The sequence below is a fragment of the Cebus imitator genome, unplaced genomic scaffold (genome assembly GCF_001604975.1).
Source record: "Cebus imitator isolate Cc_AM_T3 unplaced genomic scaffold, Cebus_imitator-1.0 Scaffold12, whole genome shotgun sequence".
Taxonomy (NCBI): domain Eukaryota; kingdom Metazoa; phylum Chordata; class Mammalia; order Primates; family Cebidae; genus Cebus; species Cebus imitator.
Window position 1 is genome coordinate 7,983,075 of NW_016107327.1, and position 19,029 is coordinate 8,002,103.

The 19,029-nt window shown below is 38.9% G+C and overlaps 1 protein-coding gene across 3 annotated transcripts in view; it reads right to left on the reverse strand.

The window, feature by feature from the left end:
* The window catches only part of LAMA3 (laminin subunit alpha 3), a 265,798-nt gene that overhangs the window by 178,477 nt on the left and 68,292 nt on the right, over positions 1-19,029 (reverse strand). For all 3 annotated transcript variants that reach the window (XM_017498569.2, XM_037727996.1, XM_037727997.1), the window contains exons 8-10: positions 16,938-17,056; positions 3,660-3,750; positions 1,070-1,201 (exon numbers count right to left, since the gene is read on the reverse strand). In XM_017498569.2, coding sequence (XP_017354058.2) covers positions 1,070-1,201; positions 3,660-3,750; positions 16,938-17,056 — 342 coding nt within the window. The remainder of the gene's footprint in view (positions 1-1,069; positions 1,202-3,659; positions 3,751-16,937; positions 17,057-19,029) is intronic.

Below are 19,029 nucleotides of genomic sequence, written 5' to 3' on the forward strand. Positions count from 1 at the left end.
AAAAAAAAAAGCAGATATAATTTCTGTTCAGCCTTCTACCAAGACTCACCGATTCAACATTGACAAAATTCTGATATGGCATCTCATCAACCAAAGTAGGACAATCTCCACAGAGAAAGTGAGTGAAGTGAGTGCAATTTAAGTAATTACCTAGGGTGGCAGGTGTGAATGAGAACACGTAGTCACCCATCCGTGTGAGCCCACCCCGCATGTCCCCACATAGTCACCCATCCGTGTGAGCCTACCCTCCATGTCCCCACATAGTCACCCATCCGTGTGAGCCCACCCCCCATGTCCCCACATAGTCACCCATCCGTGTGAGCCCAGACCCCATGTCCCCACAACTCAATATGCTTTTCCTATGATCACTCTGCAGGAGTCAGGAGGGTGGGGCCAGGAAATATCCAATAGAGTGATACAGAGAGAAGGGCTCTTCTTGAGACACTGTTTCTTTATCCTAACACCAAAGTATCCTTTTCCCACTACTGCACAACAAACAGAACCAACACTCTTGTCACAGTTTGTGCAGTTGGTTTCACAGATTCTCCTGTTTCATGGTCTACAGCGTTTCTGACAGATATGTATTTGTTTCTCTTGGTGATGCTGACATGTTCACTTAGACACTGCAGTGGGATGGAGGTAGCGGTGCTTATAACTTGGCCCCTTGCACAACAGGAGAGAGGAAACACATCTCCCTGGACTCCTGAAACACAACACACACTATATGTATGCAAACAAATATCTGGAAGCTCGTGATATTTCTCCTGCATTTAGGAGGAAAAATCATACACATGGATTATTAAGTTGAAATTGAATTTGAATTGTTTGACCTACTGAGATGGCAATTTCTATGGTACAACATAACACTTTGGAGATAAATAAGACTATAAAATATACTCATATAAAATTTATATTCCGAACTTTCAGAGATACTTTCACATAAATATAATCCACCTGGCCCCATTCTTGTCTTTCCTTCCCTACCTGTCCGCCATGCCTCGGAGGTCAGTGCACAAAAGTCAGCTATGGACCAAAAAGGGTGGCCTCTTGTTCCACAGTGGGTACTTACTCAAGCAAAATGGGAAATTGTAGTATCCAACTGCACACTTCTCACAGTTGTCTCCATGGAAATTCAGCTTGCAATGACAGCGGCCTGAGCCCTGTTCACAGCCATCTGCATGCTCAGGGTCACAGCTGCAGGCTAAGAGAAATCCCAGTTGTCAAAGGATTAGTCCTTCACTGCACTTAACAAAGCAAATATATTCCAACACTTCTCAGGCAGGGTTCCATGCTACTTGATCGTTGGTCTACAGGAATTCTTGAAAGAGCACAGCCTATTTCCCATATCACACCTGATTGATGGTTCTCATGGCCTGAAGCTCATGAGCCATCAGAGATCAGCTGTAAAGAACATCCACAATGAAAAGGTCTCATGGATATCATTTATCGCACAGAGCATTGCCCAGCTCACTGAGTCAGGCACAAAGCCTGCACAGACTACAGTCAGAGGGGTATGCCTTAGGTCTGTTGGGTACCACCTTTTCTAGCTATGAAGCAACTGTGAATGTCCACCAAGTGGTCATCAATACACAGTTATGATACAGACGCAAGTGTAGAGTGCTTAGACATGTATATACAATCTGTGGACAACAGACCAACCCATAACCCAAATGTTAATTTGAGTGAAATGGCTTACTGAAAACAGCATTTGCAACCAAATATGATTATCAGGCTTGCACTGCAGTAGGACATAGTTGAAGCATAAGAAGTTTGGTGACCTCCCACTTGGGGGCCTCCCTTGACCTGGCAGGTGCACCCTGGACAGGGAAAATACTGTCACAGCTCATCTGAATACAACTCCCATGAGGACCCGGGCGACCTGGCATCCTGGTGTCCTTCGCTTAATTTGTTCTGGATTTATGTGTCCTATTGATCCTGCATACCGCGCCTCTAATGCCTCTGTGGACCACTTCAGTGATGAAAAAACTAGAAAGGTGATGAAACAGTGAGGCTCCTAATGAGGTACAATTACATTGTCAATGTCCTGTTTTCCTTTTCCAATGCCTATTTTTTGTAGGCATAAGACAGGGATGGACATACTTTGCAGGATGATATGGAAGAAGAAAGAAAAGTGAAAACACATTTTTTTTTAACAACTAAGAATACCCTAGAGAGAAATGAATCTGTTTACATATTTCTTGGACTTTAATATTCTCAAATGTTAATGATATGATTAACCATGGAGTGGGCACAGGGCAGACTTCAGGACTGGAACTGCTTTCTAACTGTGACAACCAGACAGCCCAAGCATTGGCCGGGTGTGGTGGCTCACGCCTATAATCCCAAAACTTTGGGAGGCCGGGCAGATCGCAACATCAGGAGATCAAGACCATCCTGGCCTCGTCTCTACTAAAAATACAAAACTTAGTCAGGTGTGGTGGTGTATGCCTGTAGTTCCAGCTACTTGGGAAGTTGAGGCAGGAGAATCGCTTGAATCTGGGAGGCAGAGGTTGCAGTGAGTTGAGATTGCGCCACTGCATTCCAGCCTGGCAACAGAGCAAGACTCTGTCTCAAAAAACAAACAAACAAACAAACAAACAAAACACCAAGCATTGAATAGGGTACAGGTTGTACATGTAGGGCAAAGTCTGTAAATCTGACCCAAGATTCACAATTCTACAAGGAAAAACTACAGGCATTCTTCTGTGTAATAGAGGAGTCATGGCACAGTAATGCCAGACAGAAAAGAACTATATCCTGGATCTAGTGGTTAGCAGTTTTGTCACCTAGCCCAAAATATATAACTACTCAGACTGTTTCGTTTCTTCATATCTAAAAATGAGGATAACAGTACAATGTCCTATTTTTTGTGATAATTTATTTAGGTAATACCTCGCATATAGCAAGTACTCAACAAATATTAGCTATTTTAAACAATGTGACTAATATTAAATCCTTAGGAACTCATTGCTATGTTGTCTTTTTCTAATTCTGACAAAAATTGAAGTTATTATTATTACATTTTTTTTAGACAGGGTCTCACTCTGTCACCCAGGCTACAGTGCAGGGGTGAGATCTTGGCTCAGTGCAACTGCCACCTACCGGGTTCAAGCCATTCTCATGCCTCCACCTCTGGAGTAAGTAGGATCATGAGTGAGAACCACCAAGCCCAGCTAATTTTTTTGTATTTAGTAGACACAGGGTTTTTCACCATGTTCGTCATCTTGACCTCATGGCTTCAAGTGATCCTCCCACCTCAGCCTCCCAAAGTCCTGGGATTGCAGGCATGAGCCACAGTCTCCATCCCCAAAATTGAAATTATTAGAGATCACAGAAACATGTCAAAACAACAGAAAATGGAGAAACTAACATGTATCACAGGCCTATTATGTGACAGGCCCAATGTTAAGTATTTTCCTACATGCTTTTGATTGCATTTTATTTAATCTTATGAAATATATTATCATTTCCATTTGCATACAAGAAATCTAAAATTGGCAGAGAGACTGTAGAAGTGCCTGAGGTCACATAGCAGGTAGAACTAATACTGTGAAGAGAGAAGGCATGAAGGAAATTATTAACTGATTCAAATTTAGCCTGATGGCTTCACTGAGACAGTACACACAGGCTAAGATACACCAAGGTGAAATTAAACTTACGGATGCAGCCATCGGGGGCATCCGCTGGAACCCCATAAGGGCGGTAATAGCCCTCAGCACACTGTTCACAGTTTACTCCAGCTGTGTTGTGCTAGAAAGAAACAAAATAAACTTAAAAGGAAGCGTTCTGCGAAAGTCAAATCTCCTTATTTTGTGCTATTCACCCAGAGGAATAATTCTGTCATATACAACTGTAATTTTGAAGTCACCAAAAAAAAAAAAAAGCAAAAAAAAAGCATTAATCTTGACCTTGACCAAAATTTACCATAGGATCGGCTTAACCTAGGCTCTGGAATTTTTTTTTATTAGGAGAGGAAAGGAAATATTCCATCAGCTGGACAAGCCCAGGCTTTATCCTTGATCGTGTAAGTAAGAAAAAACTCAAGAGGACTATTCTCATAGCCTCGTTCAGAAGAACTGATGAATGGATAACAAATTGCCTGTAGGTTTAATCCAAGGGTCATGTGTTCATTTACACCTTCTCCAATTTTGGAAGAAATAACATATACAGATCCTTGTCTCTCTCTGTTGTAATTTTATGTGTGCTTTACTCATCAAACCCGTTCTTGAATACTTCTATTTCATGAATGGAAAATGGAGGCATGAGCCTCATACATGGAGCTCATTTTAAAGTACAACATTAGGTAGCTCTTCCCAGTTCACGGTTAATCCTTGTAATTGCCACAAAATTAAATTACCCGACATGCATCATCAGTTTCCAAGAACTATAGATCTAGCTCATTTCTGCCTCTCTTGCTCTAATTTGGCAATAATTAGGAGGACAATGTTCTTTCACTAATGAAAAGAAAAGCAATAAGAAATTAACAAAAACAAAATCACACTTTGACCCACACAAAAGTCTGCACAGAAATAGAGGGGAGAACAAAGACCCATTCTGTACCCTCTCCTGTTTTAGATGATTTTATTAACTACAGATTTTTATTTATTACCACTCCTTTTTCCCATGGGCTAAAATCTGAATTCACTTTAATGTTGAGGTCTAAAACCACATTGGCCACTTCTCAGACTTGAAATTTACATGCATAAACATGGTGGATAAATCAGAAACAGCTGTGGCCTGCCCCACCTTCCCATGCAATGCCAATTAATCCTCAAATCTGTTGTTTGCTACTGTTTCTTACCATAGACAGGGGGCATCAGGTTAACCTTGGCTCCCAAATCTTTTATTGTTGGAGCAGGAAATGAGAAAATGTTGACTGAATTGAACAGCCAGGTTTTCCCCCTCTACTACAAAGTGGCTAATGAAGTACCTGCTACAGAGAAATTATATTTTTAAGACACAAAGGATAGCAATGAAAGACAGAAAGAGAGCAACAAATTAGAGTACTCTGCAGATGGAATAATGCCTGTCATTTGCCTGGAAATCTCAGTGGTTCTCCAGAACCTGCACACCCTGAGGGCAAGACACACCACTTTGTCCATGGACACCATGGTTCTGGTTGGACCAAGGCCAGGTTGAGACCCAAGGACAGTGGTGACTGTGTATTTCTGTATCAGAGGTGTGTGGGAGAGGTGATCTTGTTGGGAGGAGTGGGAACTTGAAGTTGCATTTGCCTGACACTTAAAAAGAGTAAAACCCCAGCTGCCCAAGCTAAAGAGGCTGCTGATGGAATCTATGCGGGCAGCAAGCCCGACTCCTCCCCACCTTAGTTAGTCCATCCCTCCCACCCAGGGAGGCTTTCTATGGAATGCTCCCCTACAACTAGGCCCTTCTCTGATCAGCTTTAGGTCTGAATTCCTTCAAGTAGAACGTTTTCCAGGTGCTTTTCCCCCTGCAAGCAAACCCTCCAATTCTCTCCCTCTCTGTACTTCTCTCAATTCCTTGACCACTCTGTTGCTGGCTTCCATTTCTGTGAATCTCAAGCACGTAGAGACTCTGGGGTGGCCTGTTGACCAGCCAGCCTCTCTCTGGAGGATTTTCCTTACTTAGGCCTATAAAGCCCCACATGATATGGCCTTTATCACCCTTACTCAACCCCCTACTCACTCCCCTCCAGCCACACTGGCCTCCTTGCTCCCCCATATGACCTTCGGTCCTACCCATCCCTCTGCCTGGAATGATCTCCCTGGACAGATGCCTGGCTCTTTTCTCACTTCATTCTGTCTTTACTCAAATGGCAGATCTCAGGGAACTTCCCACCCTATTTAAAGTTTCTCATACCCCAAACCAACAATTAAAAGAGAAAACCCAAGACATAAAATGAAGTCAATACCATGTGAGACTATGGCTACCTTGGTTAATTGCTTGCCCTGCACAATAATGATCTGGTTCTCTTATACCCTGACTACATGAAAAGCTCCTAAGCTAGCATGCCTAAAAGGTTCCCACTCCATGTCACCAGCCCAGAGATGATGGCAAAAATTCCACCATTCTCCTGTTATCAGCACTGCATAGAAAAGGTGGGAAACAGGGCTCGGTGCAGTGGCTTATGCCTGTAATCCCAGAACTTCTGGAGGACCAGGTGGGAGGATCACTTGAAGCCAGGAGTTTGAGACCAGCCTAGGCAACCTAGTGAGATCCCATCTACAAAAAAAAAAAAAAAAAAAAAAAAAAATACAAAAATTAGTCAAGCATGGTGGCCTGTGCCTGTAGTCCTAGCTACTCAGGAGGCTGAGGTGAGAGTATCGCTTGAGCCCAGGAGTTCAAGGCTGCAGTGAGCTATGACTGTGCCACTGCACCGCAGCCCAGGCAACAGAGCAAGACGCTGTCTCGAAAAAAGAAAAAAAAAAGAACTTTAAAGTCAGTCTGTCAATCTTTATAAAAAATCCTTTTGGAATTCTGATCATCATTGCACTGAACTGTATAGATTGGTTTCAGAAAAATGTTACCTTTATAATATTAAGTTGGAAGCACATTATGCCTCTCTATGTAGGTCTTCTTTTAAAAATGTCAATAACATTTTATGAGTTTAAAAACAAAAATTAGCTGGGCATGATGGTGTGCACCTTTAGTTCCAGCTACTCAGGAGACTGAGGTGGGAGGGTCGCTTGAACCTGGGAGGTCGAGGCAGCAGTGAGCTATGATCAAGCCACTGCACTCCAGCCTGGGCAACAGGGCAAGACCTTGTCTCTAAATAAATAAATAAATAAATAAAATTCTATGGGTTTAACTATAGGCCCACAATTAATTTCTTCAATCCGTTGCCTCTTGAAGCACCTCTGAATCAATCCAACATCACAACTGTGTCCTCCTTCATGTATGTTTTTGCTTTCTGTCCTTCTGGAATCTCTTGAAATTCCTGGTCTGTCTCTTTCTATTTTTCATACTATAATGTATTCTGGAAGGAGGGAGTGTTTGCTTTTTAAACATCTTCTCTGGCATTTAGTGGAATTTGTTGAAGGAGGGAACATGGCCATATGTGCTCCATCTGCTTCTTGATCCCATCTCTTAGCTTTTCATGGTGTATGTACATGAGAAAAATAAACAGTTTGGGGCCAGGCACAGTGGCTGACTCCTGTAATCCCAGCACTTTGGGAGGCAGAGGCAGGTTGATCACTTGAAGCCAGGAGTTCATGACCAGCCTGGCTAACGTGGCAAAACCCTATCTCTACTAAAAAAAAAAAATTAGCCGAGCATGGTGGTGCATGCCCATAATCCCAGCCGCTGGGGAGGCTGAGGTATGAGAATTGCTTGAGCCCAGGAGGCAGAGATTGCAGTAAGCTAGGATCATGCCACTGCACTCCAGCCTGGGTGACAAAGTAAGACTCTGTACAAGCTAGAAGGAAGGAAGGAGGGAGGGAGGGAAGGAGGGAAGGAGGGAAGGAGGGAAGGAGGGAAGGAGGGAAGGCGGGAGGGAGGGAGGGAGGAAGGGAGGGAGGGAGGGATTTTTCTAGCTGGAATTCAGTATTTGTTTACAGGTTTTTTTTCTTTTGCTATAAAGCTTATAAGTGCAAAAAACTACAAGTTCAAAATTCTTAATTGTGCATCCACCGAGCCAGGACAAATGCATACATCTGTGAAACCCAATTCCTTTTCTAGATATAAAACAACATCATTACCCCGCAAAGTTCCCCTTTCCCCTTCCCAGTAATCCCCATCACCAACTCTTCAGAGTCAACCACAGTTCTGACTTTCTCCACTACTACTTTTACGTGTTTCAGAATTTCATTTAAAGGGCCCTGATACTTTTATGTGGCTTTTTTTTTTTTTAGTTATTATTCACTCAGCGTAATGTTTTTAAGATTCTTGCATGTCGTTGCATGAATCAGTAGTTTCTTCCTCTCTGTTGCTCCACAGAATCCCATTCTCTAGTTATGCCTGAGTTTCTTCATCCATTCTACTATTGCTGCTTACCTGGGCTATTTTTAGTTGAGACTGTTTGCATAAAGCTGCTATAACCTTTTGAAAACAAACATTTCCATTTCTTATGGATAAATGCCTATGAATGGAAATTGTGAGTCATGGAGTAGGTATATGTTTAGTTTTATCTTTTTTGGATGGCCATTTTCTCATTCTGCATTGCTATCAACAATGCGTGAATAGGTGTGGTTATTCCACATCCTCACCAAAATTTGTTGTTGTTAGCAATTTTAATAATAGCCATCCTTTAAAGCTGAGGAAAAATAGCCATCCTGGGGAGTATGTAGTGGTATGTCGTTGTAATTTTAATTTGCATTTCTCTGATGACAAATAATGTTATGTCTTTGATGCACATTTATTGGCCATTAATATATCTACTTTTGTCAAGTAGCTATTCAAATAATTTAAAGTATTGTTTTGAGTTGTCTTTTTATGACTGAGCTGTGGAAGTTCCTTATATATCCCGGATACCAACCACTTGTCACATTTATGTTTTGTGAATATTTTCTGTCTGTGACTTGCCTATTCATTTTCTTAATAGCATGTTTTGATAAGAAGTTGTAAATTTTGATAAAATCTAAACTGTCAGTTTTTCATGGTTATTGCTTTTTGTGATGTAAGAAAACTTAATACAGCCTCTAATCACAAATATATAATTCTATATCAATTTAATTTTTGTGTATGACTTGAGGTAAGGGTCGGGCTTTTTGGTTTTTTTGTTTTTTGGTATAAGTATCCAGTTACCTGAGAACCACTTGCTTAGCAATCCTCCCACTGGATTGCTCTGGTGTTTTTATCAAAAATCAAATGTCAGGCCAGGTGCAGTGTCTCATGCTCATAATCCTAACACTATGGGAGGCCAAGGCAAGGGGATTGCTTGAGGGCAGGAGTTCAAGACCAGCCTGGGCAACGTAGCAAGATCCTATCTCTAAAAAATTTAAAAAAAAAAAAAGTGTTTAAATTAGGCATGATAGTGCATGCCTGTAGTCCTAGCTAATTGGGAAGCTGAGGCAGAAGGACTGATTGAGCCCAGGAGTCTGAGGCTGCAATGAACTATGATCACGACACTGCACTCCATCTTGGGTGTAGTGAAAAAAAAAAAAAAAGAAAGGAAAAGTCAAATATCTTTATAAGCGTGGGTCTGTTTTTACACTCTCCACTCTGCTACAGGGATCTTTTTCTATCCTTATGTCAATATCACACTACAGTGTTTCCATTACTGTAGCTTTATAGTTAGTATTGAAGTAAGATAATAGAAGCCCCCCAGCTTTATTCTGCTTTTTTAAGACAACTTTGGATAGTCTAGGACATTTACATATCCACATAGATTTTAGAATCCACTTGGCAACTTCTATCCAAAAACCTGCATTAAATAAATTTGAGGAGATCAACTTGGGGAGAATTAACATGTTAACAATATTGAGTCTTCCAATCCATAAGCATGTTATACCTTTCTGTTTATTTAGGTCTTTCCAGATTTCTCTCAGCAGTTATTTTTGTTTTAGTATAGAAATCTTGCATGTCTTTTGTTAAATGTATTCCTAAGTATTTCAGGTTATTTGACAATATTTTAAATTAAATGTTTATATTTTTCTATTGTTTGCTGCTAGCATATAAAATACAATTAATTTTTGTGTTATCCTTGTATCCTGCAATCTTACCAAATGCATTTATTAGCTCTGGTAGTTGTTTTGTATATTCCTTGGGATTTTCTATATAAAACATCATATCATCTGAAAATAGACATAGTTTTACTTCTTCCACTTCTTCCTTTCCAATCTAAGTGTCTCTTATTTCTTTTTCTTGCCTTATTGCAATGGTTAGGATCTCCAGGCATTGCTTAACAGAAATGGTGATTGCCTTGTTCCCAGTATTTCAAAGAAAAAAGTTCAATATTTTACCACTAATAGAGTGTTAGGTTTTCATAAATGCCCTTTATCAGATTACAGAAATTCACTTCTATTCCTAGCTTGCTAAAAGTTTTTATCATAAAATAGGTATTAATTTTGTTTAATGGTATTTCACAATTGTTCTCCTTTATTCTGTTAATATGATAAATTACACAGATTGATTTTTGAATGTTTAATCAACCTATTTTTCTGGGATAAATCTTACTCTTTATAATGTATTATATTTATTACATGTTGCTGGATTTGTTTTTCATATTTTTGAGTCTATGATCTTTATAACAGATGTTGATCAATTATTTTCTTTTACATGGTGTTTCCCAAGTTTTGGTATTAAGGTTATGCTGGCCTCATCAAACAAGTTGAGAAGTGCTCTCCCCTCTGTTTTCTAAAAGAACTTGTATAAGATTAATGTTGTTTCATCCTTAAATGTTTAGTAGAATTCACCAGTAAAACCATCTGGGCCTGGAATTTTCTTTGTCAGAAAATTTTCATAATGAATTTAATTTCTTTCGCAGATAATGGGGCTATTCAGACATTCTACTTCATCTTGTATCAGTTTTAGTAAGTTATAGTTTTCAAGAATGTGTCTATTTAATCTAGGTTGTCAATTCTGTGTTCACAGTATTATTTTATTTTCCTTTTAACGTCTATAGCCTGTAGCCACTGTAGTAACACACCACTTTTCTACATGATGTTGCTAATTTGTAATCTGTCTTTTTTCTTGATCACAATAATTGGGAGTTTATTTATTTTGATGACCTTTTCAAAAGCCAGCTTTTGGCTTTATTGATTTTCTCAATTGTTTACCTCTTTTTTCTTTTGTTGAATTCTTTTCTCTTTGTTAAATTTTGCTGAATGTATTGTTTTCTTTCTTCTATTTACTTTGGGCTTACTTTGGTCTTCTTTTACCAGCTTCTTAAGGTAGAAAGAACCTTTGGATATTGATTTTAGCCTTTTTCCTAACATAAGCTTAGAGCTGTGAATTTCCCTTTAAGTACTACTTAGTTGCATCCAACAAATTTTGATGTGTAATGTTTTCATTATTATCTAATTTGAAATATTTTCTAATTTCCCTTCTAACTTCTTTGACCATGGTTTATTTAGAAGTGTCTTATTTCAAATGTTAGTATTTTCCTAGTTATCTTATTCCTGTGGATTTCTAATTTAATTCTACTTTGGCCAGAGAACATGCTACATATGACTTCAATCATTTTCAATGGAATGAGATTTGCATTATTGTCAGACTTGTATAATAGTCTCTCTTGGTGAATGCTTCGTATGCACATGAAATGAATACATAATTTTCAGTTGTCAGGTGTACTGTTCTATAAGTATTGATTAAAGTAAAGTGTATGATAGTGTTTTTGTCTTTGCCAATTTTTGGTCTCGTTTTATAAATTGCCAATAGGATGATATTTAAATCTCCAACTATGATCATAGAATTGTCTATTTTTCCCTCTAATTCTGTCAAATTTTGCTTCATGTATTCTAAAGCTCTATTATTAGATGCAAACACACTTATGGTTACTATGTCTCCCTGATGAATTTACTCTTTTAGCATTATGAAATGTCTCTATTTATTTGTGTTAATGCTTTTGTCTTAAAGGCTATTTTACCTGATATTAGTATTTTTACTCTATTCTTTTAATGTTTATTGTTTACATAGTATATTTTTTTCCATTCATTTACTTTCAACCTGTCTTTATAGTTAAAGGTAAGCCCTTGTAAACAATATAGTTGAGTCCTTAGTTTTTTATTCCTTTTTATTGCTTCTGCCTTTGAATTGGAATGTTTAGTCCATTAATATTTAATGTATTTTTGATATAGCTGGATTTAGGTCCACCACTATTTGTATCTATTTTCTGCTTGCCACTTCCTTTTGTGTCTGGGGTGTGTGTGTGTGTGTGTGTGTGTGTGCGCGCGCACACGCACGTGCAGGTGCATGAATTTGATCCCCTGTTCCTCCTTTAACTCTTTTTTGGATTATTTGAATGTTTTTAAAATTACATTTAAATGTATCTATTGGCTTTTTAGCTGTATCTCTTTGCATTATCTTGTCAGCAGTTGTTTTAGGGACTACAATGTATATCCTTCATGTCTCACAGTAGAATTAGAGTCAATATTGTATTATTTTATGAAAATTATAGAAACTTTGAGTTCCTATATGTCCTCCTTATTCTTTATGCTATTGTTGCATATGTATCATATTTAAGTGCATTTTATAAATTCCATGAGACAATGTCATAAATTTTGTTGTAAGCAGCCCTACATATTCTAATTTTTTCCACCTATATTGAAGTATTATTGAACAAAAATTTTTTTATTTTCCTTTTCCATTATTTATTCTCTCTTGTAAAACACAAGTAGGGTTGAGTAAAAGAAAATAATTGCAGATCATTGTATTACCATAAAAGGGCAGAGATTTGGAAATAAAGAGGGGTTGGGAAGGTAGGTAGTTTTCTAAAATTCTTTTCTTTTAAAAAATTCCAAAAAAAATAAAAAATAAAAAATAAAAAATTCCAACTTTAATTTTAGATTCAGGGGATACATGTGCAGATTTGTTACCTGGATATATTGCATGATGCTCAGTTTTGGTGTATGACTGCTCCTGTCACCCAGTTATTGAGCACAGTACTCAATGGGTAGTTTTCCAACCTTTGCTCCCCTCCTTCCTTCTCCTCTCTAGTAGCCCCCAGTGTCTATTGTTGCCTCCTTTATGTCCACGAGTCCCCAGTGTTTAACTCCCACTTATAGGTGAGAACATGCGGCATTTGGTTTTCTGGTTTTTCATTAATTTGTATAGGATAATGACCTCCAGCTGCATCCATGCTGCTGCAAAGATATGATTTTATTTTTTTTCATCTCTGTGTAATATTTCATGGTACATATGTACCACATTTTCTTTATCAAATTCACCACTGATAGGCATCAAGATTGATTCCATGTCTTTGTTATTGTAAATAATGCTCCAATGAACATATGAGTGCATGTGTCTTTTTGGTGTAATAATTTATTTCTTTTGGATATATGCCAGGTAATAGGATTACTGAGTTGAATAGTAGTTTTAAGTTCTTTGAGAATGCTCCAAACTGCTTTCCACAGTGGCTAAAATAATTTACATTCCCACCATCAATGTATTGGTATTCTCTTCTCCCTGCAACCTGGCCAGCATCTGTTGTTGCTTGACTTTTCAATAATAGCCATTCTAGTTGGTGGGAGATGATATCTTATTGTGGTTTTGATGTGCATTTCTGTGATGATTAGTGATATGGAACATTTTTTCGTATGTTTGTTGGGCACTTGTATGTCTTCTGCTGCAAAGTGTCTGTTCATGTCTTTTGGCCATTTTTTAATGGAGCTATTTGTTTTTTGCTTGCTGAATGGTTTAAGTTCCTTATAGATTCTGAATATCAGACCTTTGTTCAATGCACGGTTTGCAAATATTTTCTCCCATTCGGTAGGCTGTCTGTTTACTCTGTTGATAGTTTCTTTTGCAGTGTAGAAGCTCTTTAGTTTAATTAGGTCCCATATGTCAATTTTTGGTTTTGATGAAATTGCTTTTGAGGACTTAGTCATAAATTATTTCCCAAGGCCAATGTCCAGAATGGTGTTTCCTAGGTTTTTCTTCTAGGATGCTTATAGTTTGAGGTCTTGCCTTTAAATCTTTAGTTGATGTTGAGTTAACTTTTGTATAATATATGGTGAAAAGTAGGGGTTCAGTTTCATTTTTCTGCACATGGAGAGCCAGCTATCTCAGCACCATTTATTAAATAGAAAGTCCTTTCCTCGCTGGGTGCAGTGGCTCATGCCTATAATCCCAGCACTTTGGGAGGCTGAGGTGAGTGGATCACCTGGGGTCAGAAGTTTGAGACCAACCTGGCCAACATGGTGAAGCCCTGTCTCTACTAATAATAAAAAATTAGCCAGGTGTGGTGGCACACACCTGTAATCCCCAATACTCGAGAGGCTGAGGCAGGAGAATCACTGAAACCTGGGAGGCGGAGGTTGCATTGAGCCGTGATTGCACCACTGCACTCCAGCCTGAGTGACAGAGCAAGACTCCATCTCAAAAACAGTCCTTTCCTCTTTGCTTATTTTTTTCAACTTTGTTGAAGATCAGGTGTCTGTAGGTGTGTGACTTTATTTTTGAGTTCTGTATTCTGCATAGTTTGAAGTCAGGTAATGTTATGCCTTTGGCTTTGTTCTTTTTGCCTAGGGTTGCTTTGGCTATTTGGGCTCTTTTTTTGGTTTCATCTGAATTTTAGAATAGTTTTTTATAGTTTTGTCAAAAATGACATAGAAATGGTGTTGAATCTGTAGATTGCTTTGGGTCATTGCAATGATACTAATTCTCAAAATACATGAGCATGGAATGTTTTTTCATTTGTTTTTGTCATCTATTATTTCTTTCGGCAGTATTTGTAGCTGTCTTTGCAGAGATATTGCACCTTCTTGGTTAGATGTATTTCTAGATTTGGGGTATTTTTATTGTTTGTTTTTTGCAGTTATTGTAAATGGGATTGGTTCTTGATTTGGCTCTCAACTTGAACATTACTGGTGTGTAGAAATGCTACTAATTTTTGTACATGATTTGTATCCTGAAACTTTACTGAAGTTGTTTATCAGTTCCAGGAGCCTTCTGGCAGAGTTCTTAAATGTTCTAAGTATAGAATCATATGATTAACAAAGAGAGATAGTTTGACTTTTTCTTTTCATATTTGAATGTCTTTATATTTTTCTCTCACCTGATTGCTCTGGCTAGGACTTCGAAGAATTTTTTTTTTTTTTTTTTTTTNATAGTCTCATTCTGTTACCCAAGCTGGAGTGCAGTAGTGCAATCTCAGCTCACTGCAACCTCTGTCTCCCAGGATCAAGTGATTCTCATGCCTCAGCCTCCCAATTATCTGGGATTACAGGTATGCATCACCACGTCCACCTAATTTTTGTATTTTTTGGTAAAAACAGGGTTTTGCCAGGGTGGCCAGGCTGGTCTTGAAATCCTGACCTCAGGTGATCCGCCCACCTTGGCCTCCCAAAGTGCTGGGATTACAGGCGTGAGCCACTGTGCCTACCCAAGAATTTGCTTTTAAATAGTACTTTATATTTGCCCAGTCATTTAACATACTCTTCCTTTTTTCCTAAAGATCTGAGTTTCCATCTGGTATTACCTCTCTTTAACCTAAAGAACTTCCTTTAGCATATCTTGTAGTGTAGGTCTCTTAGGCAATACATTCTCTTAGTTTTATTTTTATCTACCAAACATTTTGCTTTTTGCTTCTTCTTTTTTGAGACTTGCTCGTTGCCAGGCTGGAGTTTAGTGGTGCAATCTCTGCTCACTGCAACTTCTGACTTCCTAGTTCAAGCGATTCTCCTGCCTCAGCCTCCCAAATAACTGGGATTACAGGCACATGCCACCATGCCCAGCTAATTTTTGTATTTTTTAGTAGAGACAGGGTTCCACCATGTTGGCCACGATGGTCTCGATCTCCTACCTCGTGATCCGCTTCCTGCTTATTTTTATTCTTCAGGGCTTTCAGAACATGTTCTTTGTGGTTTTGTTGTTTATTAGTCTTTTGTATTTTGCTCATAGTTTATCATATGAACCCCCAAAATATGACCCATTCTGAAAAGAAAAGACAATCAATGGAGACCAGTCTTCTGTGGAAGGGCTGGGTCCTGCAGCAGCTACTAAAGCATAACAGAAGCAGAATTCTTTCCTTGTCCTTTGTTTATCAATATAATATAAAAATTATGCTGCTAAAATGTACATTCAAAAATTATTAAAATTGTAAATTTTGTCTATTTCACCACCATAAACATTTTAAAGTTAATTATGATACCTAAATATCTAACTTAGTAAAAGGCATTTTAAGTTGGAAAACAAATGCAGTATACCCAAACAAGAGTTCAGTAATTTTTTTGAGTTCAATAATTTCATTTTACACACACACACACACACACACACACACACACACATATATTTCTGCAGAGCCACCATGGAAAAGAAAAGGCTACACTGATGGTTTTCTGGAATTGCAAAGTTCAAAGCATAGTAACACGTAGAGACTGATGAAGAATAACAAAGTATTCTAAAGACACACTGAAGGGGCTTGACCTTTCATCTGGAGAAAGGATTCTACCTACACATTCTAGTCCAGTGCCTCTGCAACTTAATATCCACACAAATCACTTGAAGGTCTTGGAATGCTTAGCCTTATCCTGGTATTTCTCACTTACACATGAAACCTTGTGATTTGTAACAAACCTATGACTTATATTTTACTTATATTTTAATTATCTGCAATAACAGATGATATAAAAGTATGGAGGGGAGACAAGTGAAGAATGGTGGCTCTCTCTATGTGTATGTAGCCCTGGTTTCATGTTAATCGGCATCTCATGTGAAGAATGCCTCTTCAGTGGTAACATTAACAAAACATCTAAAAGAACATAAGAAAGAATGACAATGTAGGCCATATTCATAGACATTTGACAGGACTCTTAATGAATATCTCAATGAAGACATACCCTCCTCTGCCATACACTCCCTTAACTAAATTCCAGTGAAACCAATTGTCCTACAGAAGGGATGAAAAATTAATGTTTCATATTTGATGTCTATGAAAGACATCATTAATTGATCATGATACATTTCCTCACTGAGTCTCAACTCAGAATCTGTCTGAAAACAGGATGTCGGGTCAGCACTAACATTGATAGCTACTTGCCCTCCTATCTTAGAGCTTTTCTATCACAAGATGGATAGCAGCCAGGGATAACAGCCAGGAATCCTCCACTCCATTTAGGCAAAGATCTAAATGGAGAAACTGATCAAAGAGGTGTGGGTAGACATACCTCAGTCCATTTTCCCTACAATCCCTAAATTATATCCTGCTAACAAGGCCTTGTATGAATAAAAGTGGAGAAATGGTCTCAGAAAACACTTTCAATTGCCTGTCCCTTTCTTGACATCTCTTCAGGAGCAGAGCTTACCAAATACTCACTCCTCATGACAACACATCCACATTGGTTTAAATAGTGCCTCACCTGACAGTTAATGCAGACCCCTCCACCAGCATAGATGCCCTGGGTATTCAAGCTTGCCCGCTGCTGCTCAACATCTGGATCATAGTAACAGTCGCTAGTATGGCCGTGGCAGTTGCATGCTGAAAAAAAGCATACTAGTCAATATTATCATCATTACTATCAGGTGCTTAGTAAATAGTAATACTGCTAATTGAGCTACGAAAAAGTCTATTCTGGAACACCCAGGACACTCTTAGTGAAAAAATTTTAGGCACTTTTACACAGACAGCAGGCTATACTAAGATACAATTTAGAGCTCCTTTCATTTGATATTCAATGAGAGAGGTTTCTCTTTAAAAAAAAACTACTCGGGGCCGGGCACAGTGACTAACACCTGTAATTCCAGCACTTTGGGAGGCCAAGGCTGGGGCAGGGGGAGATCAAGAGGTCAGGAGTTTGAGACCAGCCTGGCCAATATGGGGGAAACCCATCTCTACTAAAAATTCAAAAATTAGCCAGGCATTGTGGTGAACACCTGTAGTTCCAGCTATTTGGGAGGCTGAGGCAGAAGAATCACTTGAACCCAGGAGGCAGAGGTTGCAGTGAGCCCAGATCATGCCACTGCACTCCAGCCTGGGTGACAGAGCAAGACTCTGTTTCAAAAAAAAAAAAAAAAAAAAAAAACACAAAAAAAAAAAAAAAAAAAAAAACTTGGGAGGCTGAGGCAGGAGAATCCTTGAAAACGTGAGGCAGAGGTTGAAGTAAGCCAAGATCATGCCACTGCCCTTCAGTCTGGGCGACAGAGGGAGACTCCATTTCCACCCCCCACCTCCCACGTCCGCCCACCAAAAAAAAGGTATATAATCATAACAAAGGAAGATACATTGAAATGCAGGAGCACTGCCCAAGGCAACTCGGAAGCGTGCCCTGGGCACAGCTATCCTCATTTTGGTTCAAGTAAACTTTTGTGTGTGTGTGTGTGTGACAGACTTGCTGTCACCCAGGCTGCAGTGTAGTGGCATGATCTTGGCTCACTGCCACTTCTGCCTCCTGGGTTCAACCCACCTCAGCCTCCTGAGTAGCTGGGACTATAGGCACCAGCCACTATGCCTGATTAACTTTTGTATTTTTAGTAGGATGAGGTTTTGCCATCTTAGCCAGACCGGTCTCAAACTCCTAACCTCAAGTGACCCGCCCACCTAGGCCTCCCAAAGTACTGGAATTACAAGTGTGAGCTACCAAGCCCAGCAGTTAAGTAAACTTTTTAAAATTGTATTTTGTGTCACAGCTTCTTCCTTTAGGTCAACGACTTGAATGATATATTTATTTTATTTTATTTTATTTTATTTACTTTTGCAACAGGGTCTCACTGTCACCCAGATGGAGTGTAGTGGTGTGGTCATGGCTGACTGCAGTCTCAACTGCCTGAGCTCTAGTAATCCTCCCATCTCAGTCTCCCAAGTAGCTGGGACTACAGACACATGCCACCATGATCAGTCAATGTTTAATTATTTATAAAGACAAGGTCTCACTGTGTTGTCCAGGCTGATCTCAAACTCCTGGGCTCAAGCGATCCTCCTGCCTTGGCCACCCAAAGTGTAATTGCAGGCATGAGCCACCGTGCCCAGCAATATATTTATTTTAATTGGCATTTTTCTTATTTAATTGCAATTAAACACTAACATTATTTATTACTGTGAAAGACCAATATGTAGCTCTAATTTTTCCCTTAACAACTAATGTATTTAAAGAGCATTAATTCAAATTTTTTGTATAATCTTTGTTTTACTGTGTCTTTATTTCACCAGCATGTTTTACACATAAAAAATTCAATAAAATAAAATTTCAGTCAAAAAAATATACATCAAAATGCCAGTTAAACTTAATGCACAAAGAGTATTATTACTACCACTGTTACTACTACTAACAATAGTAATTGAGCTCTTAACGCACTGTGAAAAGTGTTTGACATGAATTATCTCATTTCACCTGCACAATAACTCTCTAAAGTAGGTACCGTTATCTCTATAGCCCAGGTTGCAAAGCTGAGGCTTAGAGAGGTTAAGGAATATGCCGATTGTTACATAGCTCACAAGTAGGAGAGGCAAAATTC